This window comes from Cyclopterus lumpus, chromosome 17, assembly GCF_009769545.1.
Source record: "Cyclopterus lumpus isolate fCycLum1 chromosome 17, fCycLum1.pri, whole genome shotgun sequence".
Lineage (NCBI taxonomy): Eukaryota > Metazoa > Chordata > Actinopteri > Perciformes > Cyclopteridae > Cyclopterus > Cyclopterus lumpus.
This window is the reverse complement of record NC_046982.1, coordinates 21,265,858-21,285,727: the sequence shown is the minus strand read 5'-3', so window position 1 is coordinate 21,285,727 and position 19,870 is coordinate 21,265,858. Positions and strand designations below refer to the sequence as shown.

Here is a 19,870-nt window from a genome sequence, read left to right as displayed (position 1 = left end):
TGTTTGGCACGGCCACACACGTACCATCCTGTCCCACTTTATTGAAAACCTTTTTGTGGTTTTTTGGTTGTCACGTGTTCGTTCCCCCTTATCCCCTCGACTAGACAAAAGGGGACATACCACCACCACTTATTAAAATCTAAATCCATCATGCCAAGTGTGTATGTATGTATGTATATATATATATATATATATATATATATATATATATATATATATATATATATATATATATATATCACTATTAACCAGATTTCTCTCCTTTCAGCTGGATCTCATGGCCTTCACCAGTGGCTGGAGTTTGATCAGTTATGGAAAGTAGAATATAATAAAGTAATATGTAAACTGTCGGCACATTTTATATTTTTACTACTGTCGTATATATTATATTGTCAAACATGTATTATCTGTTATACGCCAGTTAGAGATGTCTAAAATGTCTCGGATTTCAGGTCAATAAGTTTAATTCAAAATCGTTCAATAATTTTACCTAGTTTGGTACTTTAATTAAATTACATTTATATATTTTCTACTGGAAAATATGTGAAAAACGAGTATTTTCTGGTCATATTATCAAACTTATTTGTTTTACCGAAGTTTTATATTCATAAATTGGAGTAATGAGAAGCAGCATATGTTGTATGTAACTTTATTTAATTTAATGTTAAAAAAATATATACATACTAAAGTATATGTGTACATAAATAATTAGTTCATGCGTGTTATCTCTGCTTACAACAACATTAAAGTTCGTTATAACACATTTGTTAATCGTTAACAGGGGAGGAGGTTTTGCTTTTAGTCACAATTCTGTCCCACCACGGGCACCGTACAGCCTCCGTCACGTGACCCCCAGCGTTTCCTGTTACTATTGTATTACACTTCCATGTTGTTCGCCTCAAAACAGCGACCGCAACGTGAACCACAGCGGCGGAAAACTCGCGCAGATAAGTTTACTTTAACGCCCCCGGCCGCGTCGCACCAGCCCCGTTAGGGAGGAGGAGGAGGAGGAGAAGAGGAGGAGGTGGGGGGTCAAACATGGCCAACTGTGTGGCTTTCCAGAGCAAGTTAACCTCGATCATGGAGATGCTGGCTAAAGCCGCCGTGGTGGAAATCGGCAAACTGTGGGAGGACGGCTTCGCCCTCGTGCAGCTCGAGCTCCGCCGCAGGGAGGGCGAGATCGAAGCCCTGAACCGGAAGCTGGCGTCGATGGAGAGCGAGCGGCTCTCGGTTCAGGTTCAGACCGGCGAGCCGCCCTCTCCCTCCAAGAGAGAGCAGCGGGACCCGCCCTGCGACGGTGAGGTCGACCCCCTGACACGGGGGGGGGAACCGAGAAAAACACGCGTTTTATTTATTCACAGCAGGTGAATCAAGATCAATAAAAACATTAGCTTCTCCAATGGGATCATCACCAATATATATATATATATATATATATATATATATATATAGATATATATATATTAATATATATAATTATATGTAATATTATATATATATTAATATTAAATATAATATATATAATTATATATAATATTAAATATAATATATATAATTATATATAATATTATTATATATATATATATATATATAGTTGTATATAATATTATATACAATGATATATATAATTATATATATATATTTATTATCTATTTGCTTATCAATGATTTAGTTCAAATGTCACGTGGTGTCCAAGAGCTCACTTCGTTATTACACATGATTTAAGAAAAGCAGCAACAATAATTTTTTCATGACGTGTTTTGTGAATAATTTCCCAATTCCTTTTTTCAATTAGTGGCCTTTTGACCTCTGGGAAACTTGAGAGCTACTATCGGACTGCATCTGAATAACTTTTTACACTCGTTCTTATCTGTTCAACAACGATTATGAACTGAATAGCTTTGACTTTTGGACGGTAGTCAGACACAAAAAGTAATTCATACATGTCAGGTGTAGCATTTGACACTATTTTCTGATATTATGAGACTAAATGAGAAATCTATTAATTGGAAGAAAAGATAACGATGTTGAGGAGCCATTGTTTATAGTCTCGTGCAGCTGCACTCGGTCCCTTTTACACTAAATTTATCCTACGTCGCCTTAAAAGTGATGAAACCTCACTTATAGAAACCGTGATTGTTAAATCTGTATTAAAGCCCATAGATACCATCAACTGGTTCTCAATGCATGTAACAAAAAAATAATTAAAAAGTGCACCTGCTCTGTCGTTTCAGGGCCGATTATAGATTCGGTCCTGACGTTGTTGTCCGACCAGAGCGTCGTGGAGAAGGCGGACGCCTCGGCGAATCACAGGCCGGAGACGGAGGAGAGGCAATGCGAGCGGCTCAAGTCGGACTTCTGCGAAAGCGACCGCAGGCACGACGACGAAGACGACGACGAAGAACTGATCGTCAAGCTGGAGGACGAGGACGACGTCCAGATCGTGGAGCAGATCGTGGACTCGGTGGTCGATGACGACGACGGCAACGATGACGACGACGACGACGACGGCGGAGCGGGTCACCACGAGATGGAACTGGACCTCCCGCCCGTCGAGGTTGCGGAAGAACAGGAGAGCCGGCATTGGCCGTCCGTTTCCGTGGGAGACAGCGACGCCGACGACTCGGACTGCTTCTTCGAACCGAAGCAGCAAAACCTGGACTCGGAAATCCTGCTCATCCAGAACGCCTTGGACATTTTCGATAATTCGGCAGAGGCGGCGTACTCGGACGGCGGACCCGGCGCGTCGAGCAAACCGAGGGCCCCCGTGACCTTTAGCCAGGCTCAGCAGAGTCGCCCCACGGAAGCGACGAGTCCCCCGGAGAGAGGCGTGTCCATCCGATTCCTCTCGGAGAAACAGGCGCAGGCTAAAAACGCGTCGTTGTCGCCGCCGCCGCCGCTGGCGTTCAACCCCGACGGCAGATTCTTCCTCTTGAACGACGCCGAGTTGCACAAGACGATCGCGAGCCGCCGCATCAAGGAGAAGTGGTTCATCTGCCCGTTCTGCGGCAAAAGCTTCGACCGCGTCAGCCACCTGGAGATCCACCAGCGGATCCACACGGGGGAGAAACCGTACACGTGCGACACCTGCGGCAAGTGCTTCTCTCAGAGGAGCAACCTGCGCACCCACCAGCGGACTCACCGAGAGGCACTTTCCCAAAATGCACTTTGATTCAGAGTGGGGGGGGGGGGGGGGGGGGGGGGGAGAGAGAGTATAGATGAACTATTCTGATATTTCTGAGTATTGTAGCCGACGGGTTTTTACTGTGCACTTTTTCTTTGTTTGAGATGAATGAAAACTTTAACATAGCTTGGTGCGCGCGAGGACTAATCTTTGTAAACCCGGCAGCCGGTTAAATAACAAAAAAACATGTCATTGCCTTCTGCAGGTTACACATTGTGTGTGTGTGTGTGTGTGTGTGTGGTCTGCAGAGCCTCATGGAAAGACAGGAGTTATGAAAACCACAACCTGAGAGAACGAGACTGAACCCGCGGATAACGCAGGAGTTCGGTCTCGTGTACATTTTTATTTAATTTGCAAATGTGTCATGTGATGTAAAAGTCATGTGGTAAATCGACTGCACTTATAAAAAGCGCCTTGCTAGTTTTCGACCCCCTCGAAGCACTTCATGCCGACATTTCTCACACACACACACACACACACGCTTGCACAGCCTTCAGCAGAACATGTTGGGTTTCAGTATCTTGCCCGAGGACATGCGACCTGGCAGGAGCCCGGGAATCGAACCTCCAATAACGGAGGACCACCCGCTCCCCCACCTGAGCCACAGCTGCCCCCCCCCCCGCCCCCCACCATATGTATCCAAGGCTCACAAAGACAGGAAAGGAAGCGCTCAACTTCGCACTTTAAGAATTGTTTAACCTTGCACGCTGGGAGATGGAGGTCTTTTGCGGCCTTTAGGCGTCGGAGCCCAAGGTCACTCCCCCCTCCCCCAAATATCCGCTCCAAGTGGAGGAGCAGCATCCTGAAAAGGAATAATGATAACATCACTAGCAGCCGATTAGCATAGCTTAGCACAAAGACTGTAAACGGGGGGAAACCGCTAGCGTGCCTCTGGAATCCGCCTACAAGCACATTTCGCCGTAATCGTGCGATAAGAGAGAGACCAGCCGCCCTGTGAAGAAACAGTTCGTACTGGAACCCACAACCTCGAGTCTAACCGTCATCACCGAGCCAATCAGGGAACAGACATGAACCAGGAAGTCTTAATTGAAGTTCCTGCAGCAGCTGTGATCAGTGATGCCGTTTATATCCAATCGAGCTCGACAGTCCCAGGTTAGAAGAAAGAACAATGATGGCTTTTGTTTGCTGTACTTTTATGAATAAACATTTTCGTTATTTACATGGCAGTTTTTTGTTTTTTTTTTATACTTCCATAGTAAAAAAAAAACACTGAATTAATATAAACAATTTACACGACACACACACACACAGCTGTCTGAACGATGCTTTACAGTTCATCATCCGTTCCACCGCTGTGGTTCGAACCGGGTTTCGCGGAGACCAGGTTCACGTGGTCCCCCGTCCGAGGTCAGGTGACCCTTTTTGACCTTTCCTTGCAGGTTCAATCACAAACGCATCTCCTCGTAGCTCTTCCTCATACACAAACGCCCCACGCAGACTTCTAATCCACAGGTGCATCCAAGCTGAAAATATAAAATATTACATAATACAGTTCGCTCTTAACCGGTTCGGAGCGTAGAAGTCCGTGACGTTCCCTCCCTGAACGTTGTCGATGTAAACGAGGCGCCTGTCGGGTTTTAATTGGGACTCTTCCCGTTGTCGTTTTTTTTTTTTACGATGAGTAAACACTGTGGCGGGCGACCTTAATATTCCTGGTGTGTTCAAGGAGAGAACGAGTTTTCATTTACACGGCGGCTCGTGAGAAGGCCACAAGTCTCCGTCGGCTAAATAAATCGGGAATCAAAAGCTTCCCCAAAAAATGTTTTTAATAAAAAAGATGGGGCCCGCTGCCATCTTTGGTTTCATGTCTGGCTGGAGGCCTTTTCTCTTTCTCTCTCTCTCTCTTTCCCCTAGTTTCCTGTCGGCTATCTATAACAAAAAAAGGCACAAAATGCCCCAAAAATGTCATTCATAAAGTGAGGATAAGGGGCCTCGTTCTCCGGGTCGAGCGCCCCCTGCAGTCACGTTTGTACAAAGCGAGGTTGAAGAATAACGGCGTCGGACTCGATGCCGGCCGGCTTCTCCGTGTGTGTGGGTGAGAGTCCGGGGGGGGGGGGGGGGGGGGGGGGGTCTAGATGATCTGCCCTCTGGGGTGCAGCAGGATGGCGTTGGAGTGCGGCCTGGGCCTGAGGACGCCGTTGCTGTAGTAGAAGTGATTGGTGAGCGCCTCCGAGAGCTGGTAGGAGGAGGCGCCCTCCTCTTGCTCTTCTTCTTCCTCTTCTTCCTCCTCCTCCTCGTCGTCGTGTTCCTCGGCCGGTAGTGGCGGCGGCGGCGGGGGAGTCCAGTCGTCTCCTTGCGGCGGGGGGTCTCCCTCTCTGAGGTCCGGCTCTCTGGGCCCGACGCCCTCGTCCTGCTGGGCCTTCAGGGGAACCAGGGAAGAGGGCAGACCTGAGTCCTGGTGTAAACGGCATAGAAACACGTTACCACCTCTCCCCCTCGCGCCGGACGTTTTTTTTACATGTTTCTTTACACGTTTTTTAACTCATTTCTTACGCCGCTTTTTCTCTTGGTCAATTCAAAATGGGGCAAATCCAAAAGTCCTCATTTGGACTTATTTCAAAGGTTTAAACACTTTGCAGGACGTTGCGCAACAGCCTACGAGATTCAGTATTGCGCGTCTGCTTGCAAGTGAAAATTAATGCGTGTCCTAAAAAAAAAAAAAAAACCTGAACCATACGACATGGACGACCCCATTTCAAAAAGGTGGGCAGAGTTACACAATAAGGACACACGGGGCGGTGAATGATCTGCTTTCGCAGCAGCGTCGTCGGGTGCCGTTGTTTCGCAACAGGTTGGTCAATAACCACATAAAAACGAGTGCATAGGGACACAAATCTTTTGTTTTATAATAAAAACAGAGTTTGCAGTCCTTTTTTGTTTCGTCTCCATGACGACCCAGATTCTGCAGTAACACCTTTGCAACATCCCCCCCCCCCCACCCCACCCTCCTAATCTCACGTACCAGCGACATGTTGCTGCTCTTCAGGTACGACTCCACCCTCCTCCGGCGCTCCTCCTTCTCGCGGTCCAGCTCCGCCCCTCTCAGGCTCTCTCTGCCGTCGTGCCAGACGACGGGGCGCCCCAGTTCGTCCACCTCCGCCGGAGGGCCCCACTTCCCACTCAGGGTGGAGACGGGTCGCTCCTGTAATGGCGGGGAGGGGGGGAGGGGGGGGGATAAAATACTTTTTGTCGTTCATTTCATTAAAAAATCCTCCCCGAACCACATCGGAGTGATTTCTCTGGCATTATTATTTAATAATCATGGCAGAATGTCTGCAACTAACTCATTATGATTCAAACTAATAATAAATATTATTTATACATTAATATAAAAATAATTTAACAAAAAAATGACCATGATGATTTCACAGATTAAATCAATTAATTGTTTATTCTCAAAAATGTAAAAAAAATAATAATAATAATAATAATATTGACCCCTTTTGTTTCAACATTCTGAAACCAGAAAGGTATTTAAATGTACAAATCATGTAAAGACGCCACGATCTTCACATTCCAGGAGCTGGGATCAGATAAATTCCCCCAGAGAGGAACTCACCAGAGAAATCTGGCTGTTTTTCATCCGGCTGTCGACTCGGAGCAGAGAGTAATCTTCAGGCTGGAATCCAGAGAGAGAGAAAGTGAGACAACGATAAATGAACCGAGTCGCCCCAGAAGGAGATGTTAACACGCCGCGTGTTCGCAGACGCTCATTATCATGCGTTTGAAGCAGCGAGCGACCTGCAATCATCGGCCTCCGGTCGGCAGACATGGGGCAACCCCCACACCCCCACCCTGGACCACGCCCAGGTGTGTCTGCAGATCTGGTTTCTCTGCACCCGGCAAGTTATTGTTCTCACTGTGTGTGTGTGTGTGTGTGTGTGTGTGTGTGTGTACCTGCACTCTCGGGTCTGTGCTGACCGAGTTCAGTCTCCTGAAGGAGGCTTGTCTGGAGAAGCTTTGAATTTCCTCCCTGAGAATAAAATATTGGCGTGTAAACGGTTAACTACGAAAACCTTTCGCCGGTCCAGCTGCCGTCACCATAAGAGGGGGGGGGTTTAAATAAAAAGCCTTTCGGGGGAGAATGTGGGCCGACATTACGTTTTTTCGCTGAGCTCCATCTCGAGCTTTTTGTTTTTGTGTCGATGGTGGCGGTTGACCAGCAGGACGACCAGGACCAGGACCAGGACCAGCGCCCCGGCCGAAGCCCCGATGACGATCAGCAGCAGGTTGTCCGCGGTCTGTTGAGGGGACTCTGGAAGCAGAACGAGGACAGGAAGACATCCGATGAACGTCTACTCCGCAGTGGCGTGTTCCACCACAAGGGTGCAGCAAACTTGCATTCAATCCAAGCGTCTGTCCTCTCATTCTGCACCAACACAGGGGACCGATTCTCTTTTTCTCACGTTTCACCGTCATCACGTAATCTTTCGCTCCCGCTCCCACGTGGTTCCTGGCCACGCACTCGTAGGCGCCGCTGTCGTTGGCGCGGAGGGCCCGTCCGAACACGAGCTTCCCTCCATCCACGGTCGCCCCGTCCGGCAGCGCTCCTCCTTTCCTGTGGAGAAAAATCGGTAAAAGCCGGCGTCACCCGTCAGTCGGTTGACGAAGGCGAACCAGAGGTGAACCCGTCGATGTGCGCGCCGTGCACGAGCCCGTGACTCACAACAGCTGTGACTCACTTTAAAAAAAAAAAAAAAAAAAAAGGACCTGCATTCCAGTGCAGAATATAAATATTAAAAAAACCACAAACATCTGTAATGAGGCCCGAACCAACACGGCTCGCGTCGCTAAAATAAGCACAGCACGGGGATCAGGTTCACCGCAGAGAGCGTAACCACCAATTCCCTTTGCACCTGATCCCAAACCTGCTGGGCTTACGACCGGCGCCCATTGATCTCGAACAGGCCGAATAAGTGCTACGTTTGGGGGATTTAAGCGAGTTCAAGCGAGTGCAGCTGAAGACGTTGCATAATGGGAGAGACGGTTTCTGATCAGGTCCGCTGAGAGGGGTCATGTTGCCCCTGGTTTCACTGAGGGGGGGGGGCAAGCTCGGATTTCCTTTCTCAAAAGCCCCACCTAGCTTCTATAACCAGCCTTTTATAGGTGGAGAGTGCATCCGACACAGAGTAGAAAAACGATACAGATAAAGTGGAAAGAAGAAGAAAGAGAGCACAAAAAAAGAAGAAGCAGCAAAACCACCTTCAGCAGCCACAAAGATTGTAATCCGCTTCGTTGATCTTCGTGAGAGAATTATCACGACGCCAATGTTCAGGTCGCCGCATTCTGTTAGCGTGCTAAGCTACGCTAAACGGCTGCAGGTCGTAGCTTCATGTTCACCGCGCAGACACGAGAGAGTGGTATCGATCTTCTCGTCTGACTTCAGTGAAACATCCGGCTCTAGAGTTACTCTAGAACGTGAGCATCTACACACAGAGGGTTCTCCTGCAGGGGAATTTTCCATCGGTGGCAATCTCAGGTACCGTTAGTGCCGTTAGCGCCGTTAGCCGCAAGCCACCGGAGATATGCGTACTGTTTCCCCATGAAATATTGTTTCCATCCTGTTAATATTATACCCTTCGTGGTTATGGGTTGACTCAGTTTCGGGGTAACGCACATCGGACGAGAAACAGTATTCGACACCGGCACAGCTGCCGCCATGTTGAGAGCTGTGTGGAGTCAATCCTTCCGCTTCGAGCACCTTTAGCTAACTTTAACTGGCGCTCGTCCACACGTCGTGATCGTGTGAGCACGAACACGACGCCGCCGAAGGGTTTAAAAAAAAATAAAAAAATGTTTATTTTTTATTATTAAGATTGCCTCTCGGCTCAAATATTCCCCCCCCCCTTCCTCGGCACTGAACATTTGATCGTCGTGTGTTCAGTCGCCGCTGTAATGGCTGGTACGGCCTCTCATTTGAGCACCGACCCGGTGTTTTGCCGGGCGCTACAGTGGTAGTTAAAAGCACGGCACTGTGATTAAGCGCTTATCGTGCGTCTCCTTCCTCGCGTCGCTCCCCTCCCTCCGTGTGAAAATATCTCCTTCTGTCTTTGAGTTCTTGTTGCGCAACGCGACACCCCAGCTTTTTATTCAGAGAGAGGGAGAGAAAAGACGCCGCCCCCTCCTTTGCATTCAAAAGCACACTTCCTTGTTGTTCGCAAAGTGTGCAGCCTGCGTGTGTGTGTGTGCGTTCGGATCACGGTACCATGTCCAGGTGATGTTCTGAGGTTTGGGGTATCCTCCGCCGACGCACACCAGCTCCGCTTTCTCCAAACCCAAAAACCAGTCCCCCGAACCGGCTTCGATGGCGGGGTCTGGGGGGTCTGAACACAGGAACACAGATAGGAACACAGATATGAGCACACACACACACACACACACACACACACACACACACACACACACACACACACACACACACACACACACACACACACACACACACACACACACACACACACACACACACACACACACACACACACACACACACACACACACACACACACACACACACACACACACACACACACACACACACACACACACACACACACACACACACACACACACACACACACACACACACACACACACACACACACACACACACACACACACACACACACACACACACACACACACACACACAGTGTGTGAGGATTGTTATCAGCAGAGAGGGTGTGTGTGTGTGTGGCCTTTTCACGTCTTTACTTCATCCAAAAGATGATCCTCTACCTTCTCACACTGATTAAGTCCAGCACAGGACTGAATGGGCTTAGTTACACCCCCCCACTGTAATTACTTTGATAAAGCACCTTTTAATCTTTTAATCTTTGGGAGAATATCAAGTCATTCCAAGTCTAAGTGGAGTCATTTGGGTTTAAGTCGGCTCCTCTGGACGACATTGAGCCGCCTGTACTTGTGCAAAGAAGGAAGTGAAGCGCGACAGTGGAGGCAGAAGCATCACTCAAACACTTTCCCAGCAACCCTTCGATATCGGCTCATGTTTAGCCTCCTGCCAGCCGTTTACTGCCCCCAATAGGAAGGTGACGCTACACAAAGCCAGAGGGGGGAAGGGCCGTTAGCAGGAGGAGCTAAAGAACTGAACACGCAGTATGCAACGGGCCCCCCCCACCCCCCCCATGCTCTAAACTCTGAGCAGATTTATTAAACTATGTCAATTATGAGATGTGCACCATTGTCCCAAAATGCAACTTACAAAAGAAGTGCAGCTTCAACCTGCTGCAGATATTATGAAGAGCTGTACTCACACTGGACCACCAGGCGGTTGGAGATCCTGCGCGGCCGCTCCAGGCCGGGATGCCACACCAGACAGTCCAGCTTCTTGCCGTTCATGCCGCGCAGCGGGTGCAGCGAGTAGTAGCTGGACACGGACCCGCCCTCCTTGGTGCGGTTCTTGGACTGGCCCGGCAAGTCGGTGTCCCAGGAGAGACGGGGGGACGGGTGGCCCACGGCTCGACAGGAGGCGGCCACGCTGTACGACTGGCCCTCCACCAGGAGCACGGGGTCCAGGGAGGAGATGGGCAACACTGGGGGGGGGAAGAGGAGGAAGAGGAGGAAGAAGAGGCATCAAACGTACGTTTTGCTTATCGTTACTTCACTCGAGTGTTTGAGCTTCAAAGAATATTTTCATATTCTTAAGATTCTGGATTTTTCAGGGTGAAGAAATGGATGTAATTAAATTAAATTAGAGATTTAATAATTAAGTAATGCATCTTTCACAAAATTCATTATTTATTTAATTAATATATATATATGTTCTTTTAAATAAAAACAACAAAAAGTCAATTTACTCACTAACTTTATGGTTTCATTGTGTACTAATACATGTTCCATGTTGTGGATAATTGTGCTGTGGACCATTACATGCATTGGGTTTTCAGATTTTGTGTTTGTTTTGTAATTACCTTTCGTGTCTCACGACGCATATCCACCCACTATTAGTGTTAACAGCAATGTGGTTTGAACCGCGCATTCCCCACAATTACTGGATTAAGAGATAATTAATACTTCCTAAAAAAGGGGGCATTGGTATACAAAAAAAAAATGAGCTCAAGCTGTAATTAAAACTCATTAAAACCGGGACGTCATCGTCGTGTCATTGTAGGACAAGTTTGAGCGACATCGAGGTCTCAGATGAGAAATAAAAAATAAATTAAAAAAAGACCTTAAATACATCCTGGAACACAGGGGGAGTCACCGAGAACCAGAGGAACGGAGAGAATCCTCCACAATGTGAACCGAGAGGTCAAATCAATCAATCGCATTGTCCTTTCTGTCTGTACCATGAACAACGTGGGTTTCATTGCGTGTCACCGACTGGTTGAACCCGTTTGTGAGTCACCGTCTCCCGGCAAGTAAACACACAGCGGTGTCGGTGCATTGTGAACGTTTAGCTCCGGCAGAGGAAGACCCCCCCCCTCGTGGATTAACACACACAGAGAAGGGGGGGGGGGGGGACCACCACCCGGAGAGACCCGTGTCAACAGAAACTCTAAAAATTATATATTTTTTTTAAAACATGTGACATCACAAGCACCGCCCCCCCACGCCCCTGGGGTGTGATTGACAGGAAGATATTTTGCCTGCAGGGACAACATCCTGCAACAACAAAAACAAAAGGCCCTTATTAAAAAAGGAACATAATAATATGTATAAGTGATGACAATAACAACAATTTAAAAAAAATGCTGTAGAACAATTGAATTACGCTTCAATAGAATTGGAGCAGGAGCTATTTGAGGAGCAGGAGGGGATCGAGTGTTCCTGCAGGTTTCTGTCTGATCCGCGGCAGGTCGGGACGAGTTTACCACGAGAGAGAGAGAGAGAGAGAGAGAGAGAGAGAGAGAGGAGAGAGAGAGAGCAGCGGCACAGGTTTTACCAGGAGGACGATACATAACCGCCGTCATCTCAGGTGGAGGATTAATAATAAACAAATTAAATATTCTGTCGGGCGACCGAATGGAGGCGTTTCCCATGAAAACCTTTTAGTGTAAGAATGTTTCATTGATACTAGACATTTAGCAATACACCTTAATATTATTATCTGCGCCAGGAGATAATGAGATTGTGTGTGTGTGTCTGTCCACGGCTGATCTGCCCCACCAATCTGCATAATATTTATGGCTGCATGCTCCAGGACACGTACATACAGTACGTCTCTGTAGCTCCTCCATTCCATATTTCCCCTGTTCAGAGGCCAGAGAACAGAAGGTGAAGAGCAGGTTTTTTCGAGCTCCACGAATGAAGTTCGCGCGACTCGGAAACGCACCAGCGACCCGTTTAACGTCCACGTTTCCGCTTCAAGTCGTCACAATGGGGGGGGAAAAAAAAGGTGAAAAGAATAAAAACTCCCACGGAAGCTTTAGATGTGCCGTCAGTGTTTCTTGGCCACGTTGACAAACCGGCTGAATTTCATCCCCCCCCTCCCCGGGTTCCTCCTACGAAGATGATGAGGGTTTAAACATCATTACAGCAGCTCTGATGGGATTAGGAAAGTGTGGGAGCGAGAGAGAGAGAGAGAGAGAGAGAGAGAGAGAGAGAGACTTACCCCAGACGGTGAGCGTGATGCGCCTCTCAAAGTTTCCGTTGGGGAAGGTGGAGATGCGGCAGGTGTAGTGGCCCTGGTCCGACTCCTCGGTGCTGGGGATGAGCAGCGCCGAGTTCTCCGTGGGGCTCCCGCTCTCAAACCTCACCCGGCCGGCGTAACGCCCAAACTCTGACGCACAACAACAACAACAGACTTCCGCTCAGGCCACGTCGCACGTTCATCGTGCTTTAAACAAAAGGTTTCAAACAACAACAAAACATGGATTGAAACGCACAATGCAATTCATCCAAAGACGTCACAAGCTCACCTATAGCAAATAATCCAGGTGGAAGTTAACAGAAGGGCATAACCGTTGCTTACCGAGTGTGCAGAAATACAACACATGAGGCTTATAGTTTTACTGAAGATTGATGAAAACACACAAAAGTTAAACCCTCAAACTCTCGGAAATAAAATGCTAAATACTCTGTTTGTACTCCGGCCTGTTTACACAAGCCTCCGTCCTTCTGACCAACCAGCAGGCATGTGGCCTCAAACTAAAAAAATATTAAAGATGGCTCCGCATGTCTCACACATCACTCACCATGCACCACACATCACTCACCATGCACCACACATCACTCACCATGCACCACTCACCACACATCACTCACCATGCACCACTCACCATGCACCACTCACCACACATCACTCACCATGCACCACACATCACTCACCATGCACCACACATCACTCACCATGCACCACTCACCATGCACCACTCACCACACATCACTCACCACACATCACTCACCATGCACCACACATCACTCACCATGCACCACTCACCACACATCACTCACCACACACCACGCACCACACATCACTCACCATGCACCACTCACCACACATCACTCACCACACACCACTCACCATGCACCACTCACCACACATCACTCACCACACATCACTCACCACACATCACTCACCATGCCCACACATCACTCACCATGCACCACACATCACTCACCATGCACCACTCACCACACATCACTCACCATGCCCACACATCACTCACCATGCACCACACATCACTCACCATGCCCACACATCACTCACCATGCACCACACATCACTCACCATGCCCACACATCACTCACCATGCACCACACATCACTCACCATGCACCACACATCACTCACCATGCACCACACATCACTCACCATGCCCACACATCACTCACCATGCACCACACATCACTCACCATGCACCACACATCACTCACCATGCACCACACATCACTCACCATGCACCACTCACCACACATCACTCACCATGCACCACACATCACTCACCATGCACCACACATCACTCACCATGCACCACACATCACTCACCACTCACCACACATCACTAATCATGCCCACACATCACTCACCACACATCACTCACCACACATCACTCACCATGCACCACACAGGTTAAAGGTTAAATGCGTTCCTCCTGCAGTAAATCTAAATATCGTCCGTTTTAAAAGGTCACCAGTATGAACGATTACAAACAGCTGATTGAGTGTGATTGAAGTGCGTCAATTTCTTAAGAAAAATCCTTAATAACACAATTTGGATGGTAAGCATCATTTAAGGTAATGAATTACATTTACTTTGTAATTCAGCGGCATATAGCGGCACTGTTTTAAATCATTAACGTTACACAGAAAACTTTTTAATTTTTAAAGATGCTTCTTAACTTTAGGAGGACTTGTGCTTCAGGAAGTAACCATAGTCTCTATGAAGGAGGACTTGTGCTTCAGGAAGTAACCATAGCATCTATGAAGGAGGACTTGTGCTTCAGGAAGTAACCATAGTCTCTATGAAGGAGGACTTGTGCTTCAGGAAGTAACCATAGTCTCTATGAAGGAGGACTTGTGCTTCAGGAAGTAACCATAGCATCTATGAAGGAGGACTTGTGCTTCAGGAAGTAACCATAGTCTCTATGAAGGAGGACTTGTGCTTCAGGAAGTAACCATAGCATCTATGAAGGAGGACTTGTGCTTCAGGAAGTAACCATAGCATCTATGAAGGAGGACTTGTGCTTCAGGAAGTAACCATAGCATCTATGAAGGAGGACTTGTGCTTCAGGAAGTAACCATAGCATCTATGAAGGAGGACTTGTGCTTCAGGAAGTAACCATAGCATCTATGAAGGAGGACTTGTGCTTCAGGAAGTAACCATAGCATCTATGAAGGAGGACTTGTGCTTCAGGAACTCACCTGTGTGGCCGTCCAGGAAGTGGGCGGTGATGATCTGGTCCTTGCCGCCGTCCGGGAGCTCCTTGGTCCAGGTGACCTGCACCACCTTCTCCCCGTTCTCCACCTGGTAGTGACAGGGCAGCCGGGTCTCGCTCTCGGCGAAGGAGCGCATGGAGGTGGTGGGCTGAGGGGGCGCCACGAAGTCCGCCTGCACGCACGCCGCTGAGGAAGAGAGGGGGGGGGGGGGGGGGGGGTGAGTGGAGGGTAACCACCAGCTCGGGCTCTGGAGACCTGCGGTGATGGTTTTCCTTTAGCGACTACAAGTTGAATCAACTAAGCTGTGTTTTTTTTTTTTTTTTTATTTGATCCCTTTACGATTTAAAAGAAACAGGTCCATTTATTCATTTCCCCATTCACTGCAACCACCGGAGGCCTTGACACACACACACACACACACACACACACACACACACACACACACACACACACACACACACACACACACACACACACACACACACACACACACACACACACACACACACACACACACACACACACACACACACACACACACACACACACACACACACACACACACACACACACACACACACACACACACACACACACTTCTTTCTTTCAAAAAGCAGAAATGTACTTCTAGTAGATATTTTGAAATTCATTTATTTTAAATTCAGTCAATTATTCTGTTGTCTTTGTTTTAAACGTTTCAGTCCGTTTATGTAAATATGAGTGTCTTTGAGTATTATGAAAAGCGTTATATGAATTAAATGCATTATTATTATTATGAGACTTTGATCACCTGACCTGGTATTCCAACTGCTTATGGATGACACTACACAATGCATTCAGATGCATTCTATTGTGCTCGACATTGAGAGGACGCCGTTTGTCTCGTTGTGTTGATGTGCGACGTGTTAATTGCCTCAATTATTCACTTTTAATTACCTGTTGCAGTCGTCTGCTTGGGCATCAATATTTCATATTGTGAATTTGACAACTGAGAAGAGACACAAAAGCGTATACGTCTTTTAACTTTGTTGTATTCCTTGTTAAGCCAACCTGGCTTCGGGGGAGGCGGCCTCACACCGGTGAGGTGTTCACTATCAACGCTGTCATCAGCCAACCGGTGACTAAGATTGACTGAACCTTAATCACCTTTACGAGCGTGGGACAGACACACAACCCAGACAAACAGGGTGTGTGTGTGCAATGCTTCGACAACTCAAACAGGGGGGAAAAAAAAAATCAAACAGTTGCCCTTTGATTTCTAGGTTGGACTCACTATTTATTTATTCCCCCTTCTGTGGTTACTGATTCGTGAGCTCAATTAATGATTACAACACACACACACACACACACACACACACACACACACACACACACACACACACACACACACACACACACACACACACACACACACACACACACACACACACACACACACACACACACACACACACACACACACACACACACACTTTAAAGAAGGGGGAAAAAACGAGATGTGAAGAATCAAGAGATAAACAATGAACTGAACGGAGGAGTTTTACACACACACACGTCACGAGGCTGCCAGACAAGGTTTTCCTGTTCCCTCTGTCCGACAGTAACTTCATTACACCATTGGTTACGGGATTACAACAACAACAACAACAACAACAACAGTCCCTCTTCTTTTAAATGGGAGCAGCGCGGCCTCAGTTTAACCTCGGAGACAGAAAAGAGTCACACGTATATATAAACGGGGAGGGGTGCACGTTGGGCAATGTGTCCGGATTGGTGTTCACCGAAGTGTGTGTAAGAATGTGACCGGGCCGCATTCTGCTGCTCCTCTCTCTCTCTCCACACCCGCAGGGACAAACTGTGGAACGTGTCGTTCCAAAAGAGCGTGGGAATAAATAAAAGAAACAATAAAAAGACTAAAGCCTCTGACCTCTGGGGCTGTGATCCAAACCTCCCCACAGCCCAAAAAAGGTCAGAGGTCACTGTGCGGGCCGGTTAACACAAGAAACACAACACACGTCAAGAGACGGGAATGGACCGTGCCAGCGCGATCACAGGTGTGCACATGCTTCTGTTGATGAACAATATTCAGACTCAGACACACACACACACACACACACACACACACACACACACACACACACACACACACACACACACACACACACACACACACACACACACACACACACACACACACACACACACACACACACACACACACACACACACACACACACACACACACACACACACACACACACACACACACACACACACACACACACACACACACACACACACACACACACACACAATGCTCATTGGAACATCAAAGTGTTATTATATTAACATAACAAGATATGTAAGTTACCATGAGTTGGTGTTTTCATTCATGTTTCGACCTTTTTTTTTGTTCGAAAGCGGTTTGTAACTTTAATATTATATTGATCATTTATAGAGTATCAATTACTTTACAGGAAATGGGAAATACAATAAAGTTATTGTTTGAATGCATATCGAGTATGAGACATACTGCAACTATTTATTTATCCCTACAGCTTAAAAAAAGAAGTAAAATAAATGCGTGAGAATTCAAAGCAGAGAGCGTGCAGGTTGTTTCAAAGAGTAAATAAATGGATGTAACAGAAAACTCACCGACGAGTACAAGCAGCGCCAGCTCCATCGTTATGGTCCGAGTCCCCGTCCTCTGCGAGCTGCTACCTGGGAGCTTAGCACGCTCCTCTCGTGCTCGATGCCCGCGAGGGGTCCGCAGGTGCAACAGGTGTTCAAATCACACGCACACACACACACACACACACACACACACACACACACACACACACACACACACACACACACACACACACACACACACACACACACACACACACACACACACACACACACACACACACACACACACACACACACACACACACACACACACACACACACACACACACACACACACACACACAAGGTGACGCTTACAAAATAAAAGCTCCACTTGTGTCGTCCCTCTTGGCTTTTTGAGTGTCGTTGTTAGTTGTTAACTTGATTTCCATGTGTTATAAAAAAAAAAAGTCCTCTGGTGCCGCCTGGACCGTGAACTCACCAACCGGAAGTGGTTTTAAAGTACACGAATACACTTGAAATGATATTTGAGCCGACGCGAAAGAAAAACAAAAAAAAGAAGACAAATAAAAGCGTGTATTGAGCCAACGGGAACGTGCTGCCTTGTCACGCACACGGAGAACGCACCTACAACACTGGGTTGAGCCTCTACACCTGTCTGCGTCCGGCTCCGCCCACTGCTCCGGGTGGACACGCCCATTCGGTGCTGCGTTTATGGAGGGGTCGAGAAAATAGTTATTTTCCAGTCGGGAAAATATATATATATATATTTTTAAAAAGGACAAACAAGAATGGACGTCCTGCTGTATTTATTTATTTGTATAATAATGTATCTTACATTATACTTTAGAGAACCTTTTGAGCAAAAGAGAGAAAAACAAAGGAGAGAATATGACAGAAAACAATTTATATTAATAAAAAACGTTTCACAATGTACTCACTTTCAGCATGGTGGACATTTCAATAGCCAAAATAAAAACAAAAACGTTTTAAGCTCATCTTTAGTTGTTAGTATAGGGGCTGTTATTGTTAAGAGAGGCATTGCTTTTGATTATAAGATATTGAACATGTAAAAAATAAAACTGGCTTCCCCACAAAATATTTTTTCCTAAAATAAAGTTTAATTGGTTTTGCCTTTTCTAAACACAACACGCGGTACCAACAATTCTCATATACAGAAGCTCGAAGTTCCCAGGAGGACATGAACGCAGCAGGAATTCGGGCCTGTTTGATGTGCGACAGGAAGCTGGTGGCCGAGGCCGCAGCGACAGCAGGCAGCGTGCTTCACGTGGACGCCGACATGACGTCGGTCCGACACCCCGTAGTCTCCCCAACAATAACAACGGAAACCCAGTGAACGTGCGTGTGCGTCGTCTGATAAATACTCAATTCGAGCTCATTTAAAATGCGGCCACGCCCCCAGAGCGGCTGCACAGGTGGAGGTGTTGCAACCGTCCGGATGAGTGAGTTGCTGTGAGGAGCCCGAGGGGGAAGGTCACTCAGAGCTGTTATGAATACACCGACAGTTATGTGTGTGTGTCAATAAGCGAGCGACATGTCTGTGACCTCTGCTGCTGCAGAAAGAAAAACATAATAATATATATATATATTACAGAAAGAATATATATATATATATATTCTGTAATTTTTTCCCCTGTAATATATATATTTATATATTACAGAAAAACATAAAACATAACAGCAGCAGATATATTTATATATATATATATATATATATATATATATATATGTATACACACACACATTCGTATATGTATATAGGTTTTAGATATATATAGGATTTATATATATAAGATTTAGCAATTGTTAGACACCAAGATGGATCTTATTTATTGTATATAGAATTCTGACGTTTTACACATCAAAAGATTATGAAAAAAATTATTAATCTGAGCAATTAATTGGTAATAAGAAACAACCGTTGTGAAGTAAAACTAAAAATTTAATTAAAAAAAAAAAAAAAAAAAGGAACTCCAACGGAAACGAAAGATAAATTCAAACTTCTGTTTTCTGAGAAACACACCGAGTAAAAGCCTTTATTAGTCACTTGTTAATTTAATTTAATTTTTTGACACGCTAAATAATACAAATATAAATGTGTAGAAAAAAAGAAAAGTCACGAGGAGCAACTACTGAATACACAGATCAAAGCTCGGAGACGTTCTTCCAT

At 46.5% G+C, this 19,870-nt stretch overlaps 2 protein-coding genes across 3 annotated transcripts; one reads left to right on the top strand and one right to left on the bottom strand.

Moving 5' to 3' along the window:
* The first annotated feature begins 836 nt into the window (after positions 1–836).
* LOC117746056 (zinc finger protein 853) lies at positions 837–4,364 on the top strand. Its single transcript, XM_034554857.1, has 2 exons — positions 837–1,297; positions 2,235–4,364. Exons 1-2 carry the CDS (start codon positions 1,039–1,041, stop codon positions 3,170–3,172), a joined length of 1,197 nt encoding a protein of 398 aa, XP_034410748.1. The 5' UTR covers positions 837–1,038; the 3' UTR covers positions 3,173–4,364.
* Positions 4,365–5,256: 892 nt separating this feature from the next.
* Positions 5,257–17,866, bottom strand: nectin4b (nectin cell adhesion molecule 4b). 2 transcript variants are annotated; one of them, XM_034554817.1, is made up of 11 exons: positions 17,701–17,866; positions 15,031–15,231; positions 12,780–12,947; positions 10,480–10,758; positions 9,411–9,528; positions 7,612–7,763; positions 7,307–7,460; positions 7,103–7,178; positions 6,765–6,824; positions 6,168–6,347; positions 5,257–5,600 (listed from the first exon to the last, which is right to left on the bottom strand). In XM_034554817.1, the coding sequence occupies exons 1-11, from the start codon at positions 17,726–17,728 to the stop codon at positions 5,277–5,279; spliced, it is 1,740 nt and encodes a 579-aa protein (XP_034410708.1). In that variant the 5' UTR covers positions 17,729–17,866; the 3' UTR covers positions 5,257–5,276. The 2 variants fall into 2 exon arrangements, with proteins under 2 accessions (XP_034410708.1, XP_034410709.1); XM_034554818.1 differs by having other exon boundaries at positions 5,257–5,564.
* Between the last annotated feature and the right edge of the window lie 2,004 nt (positions 17,867–19,870).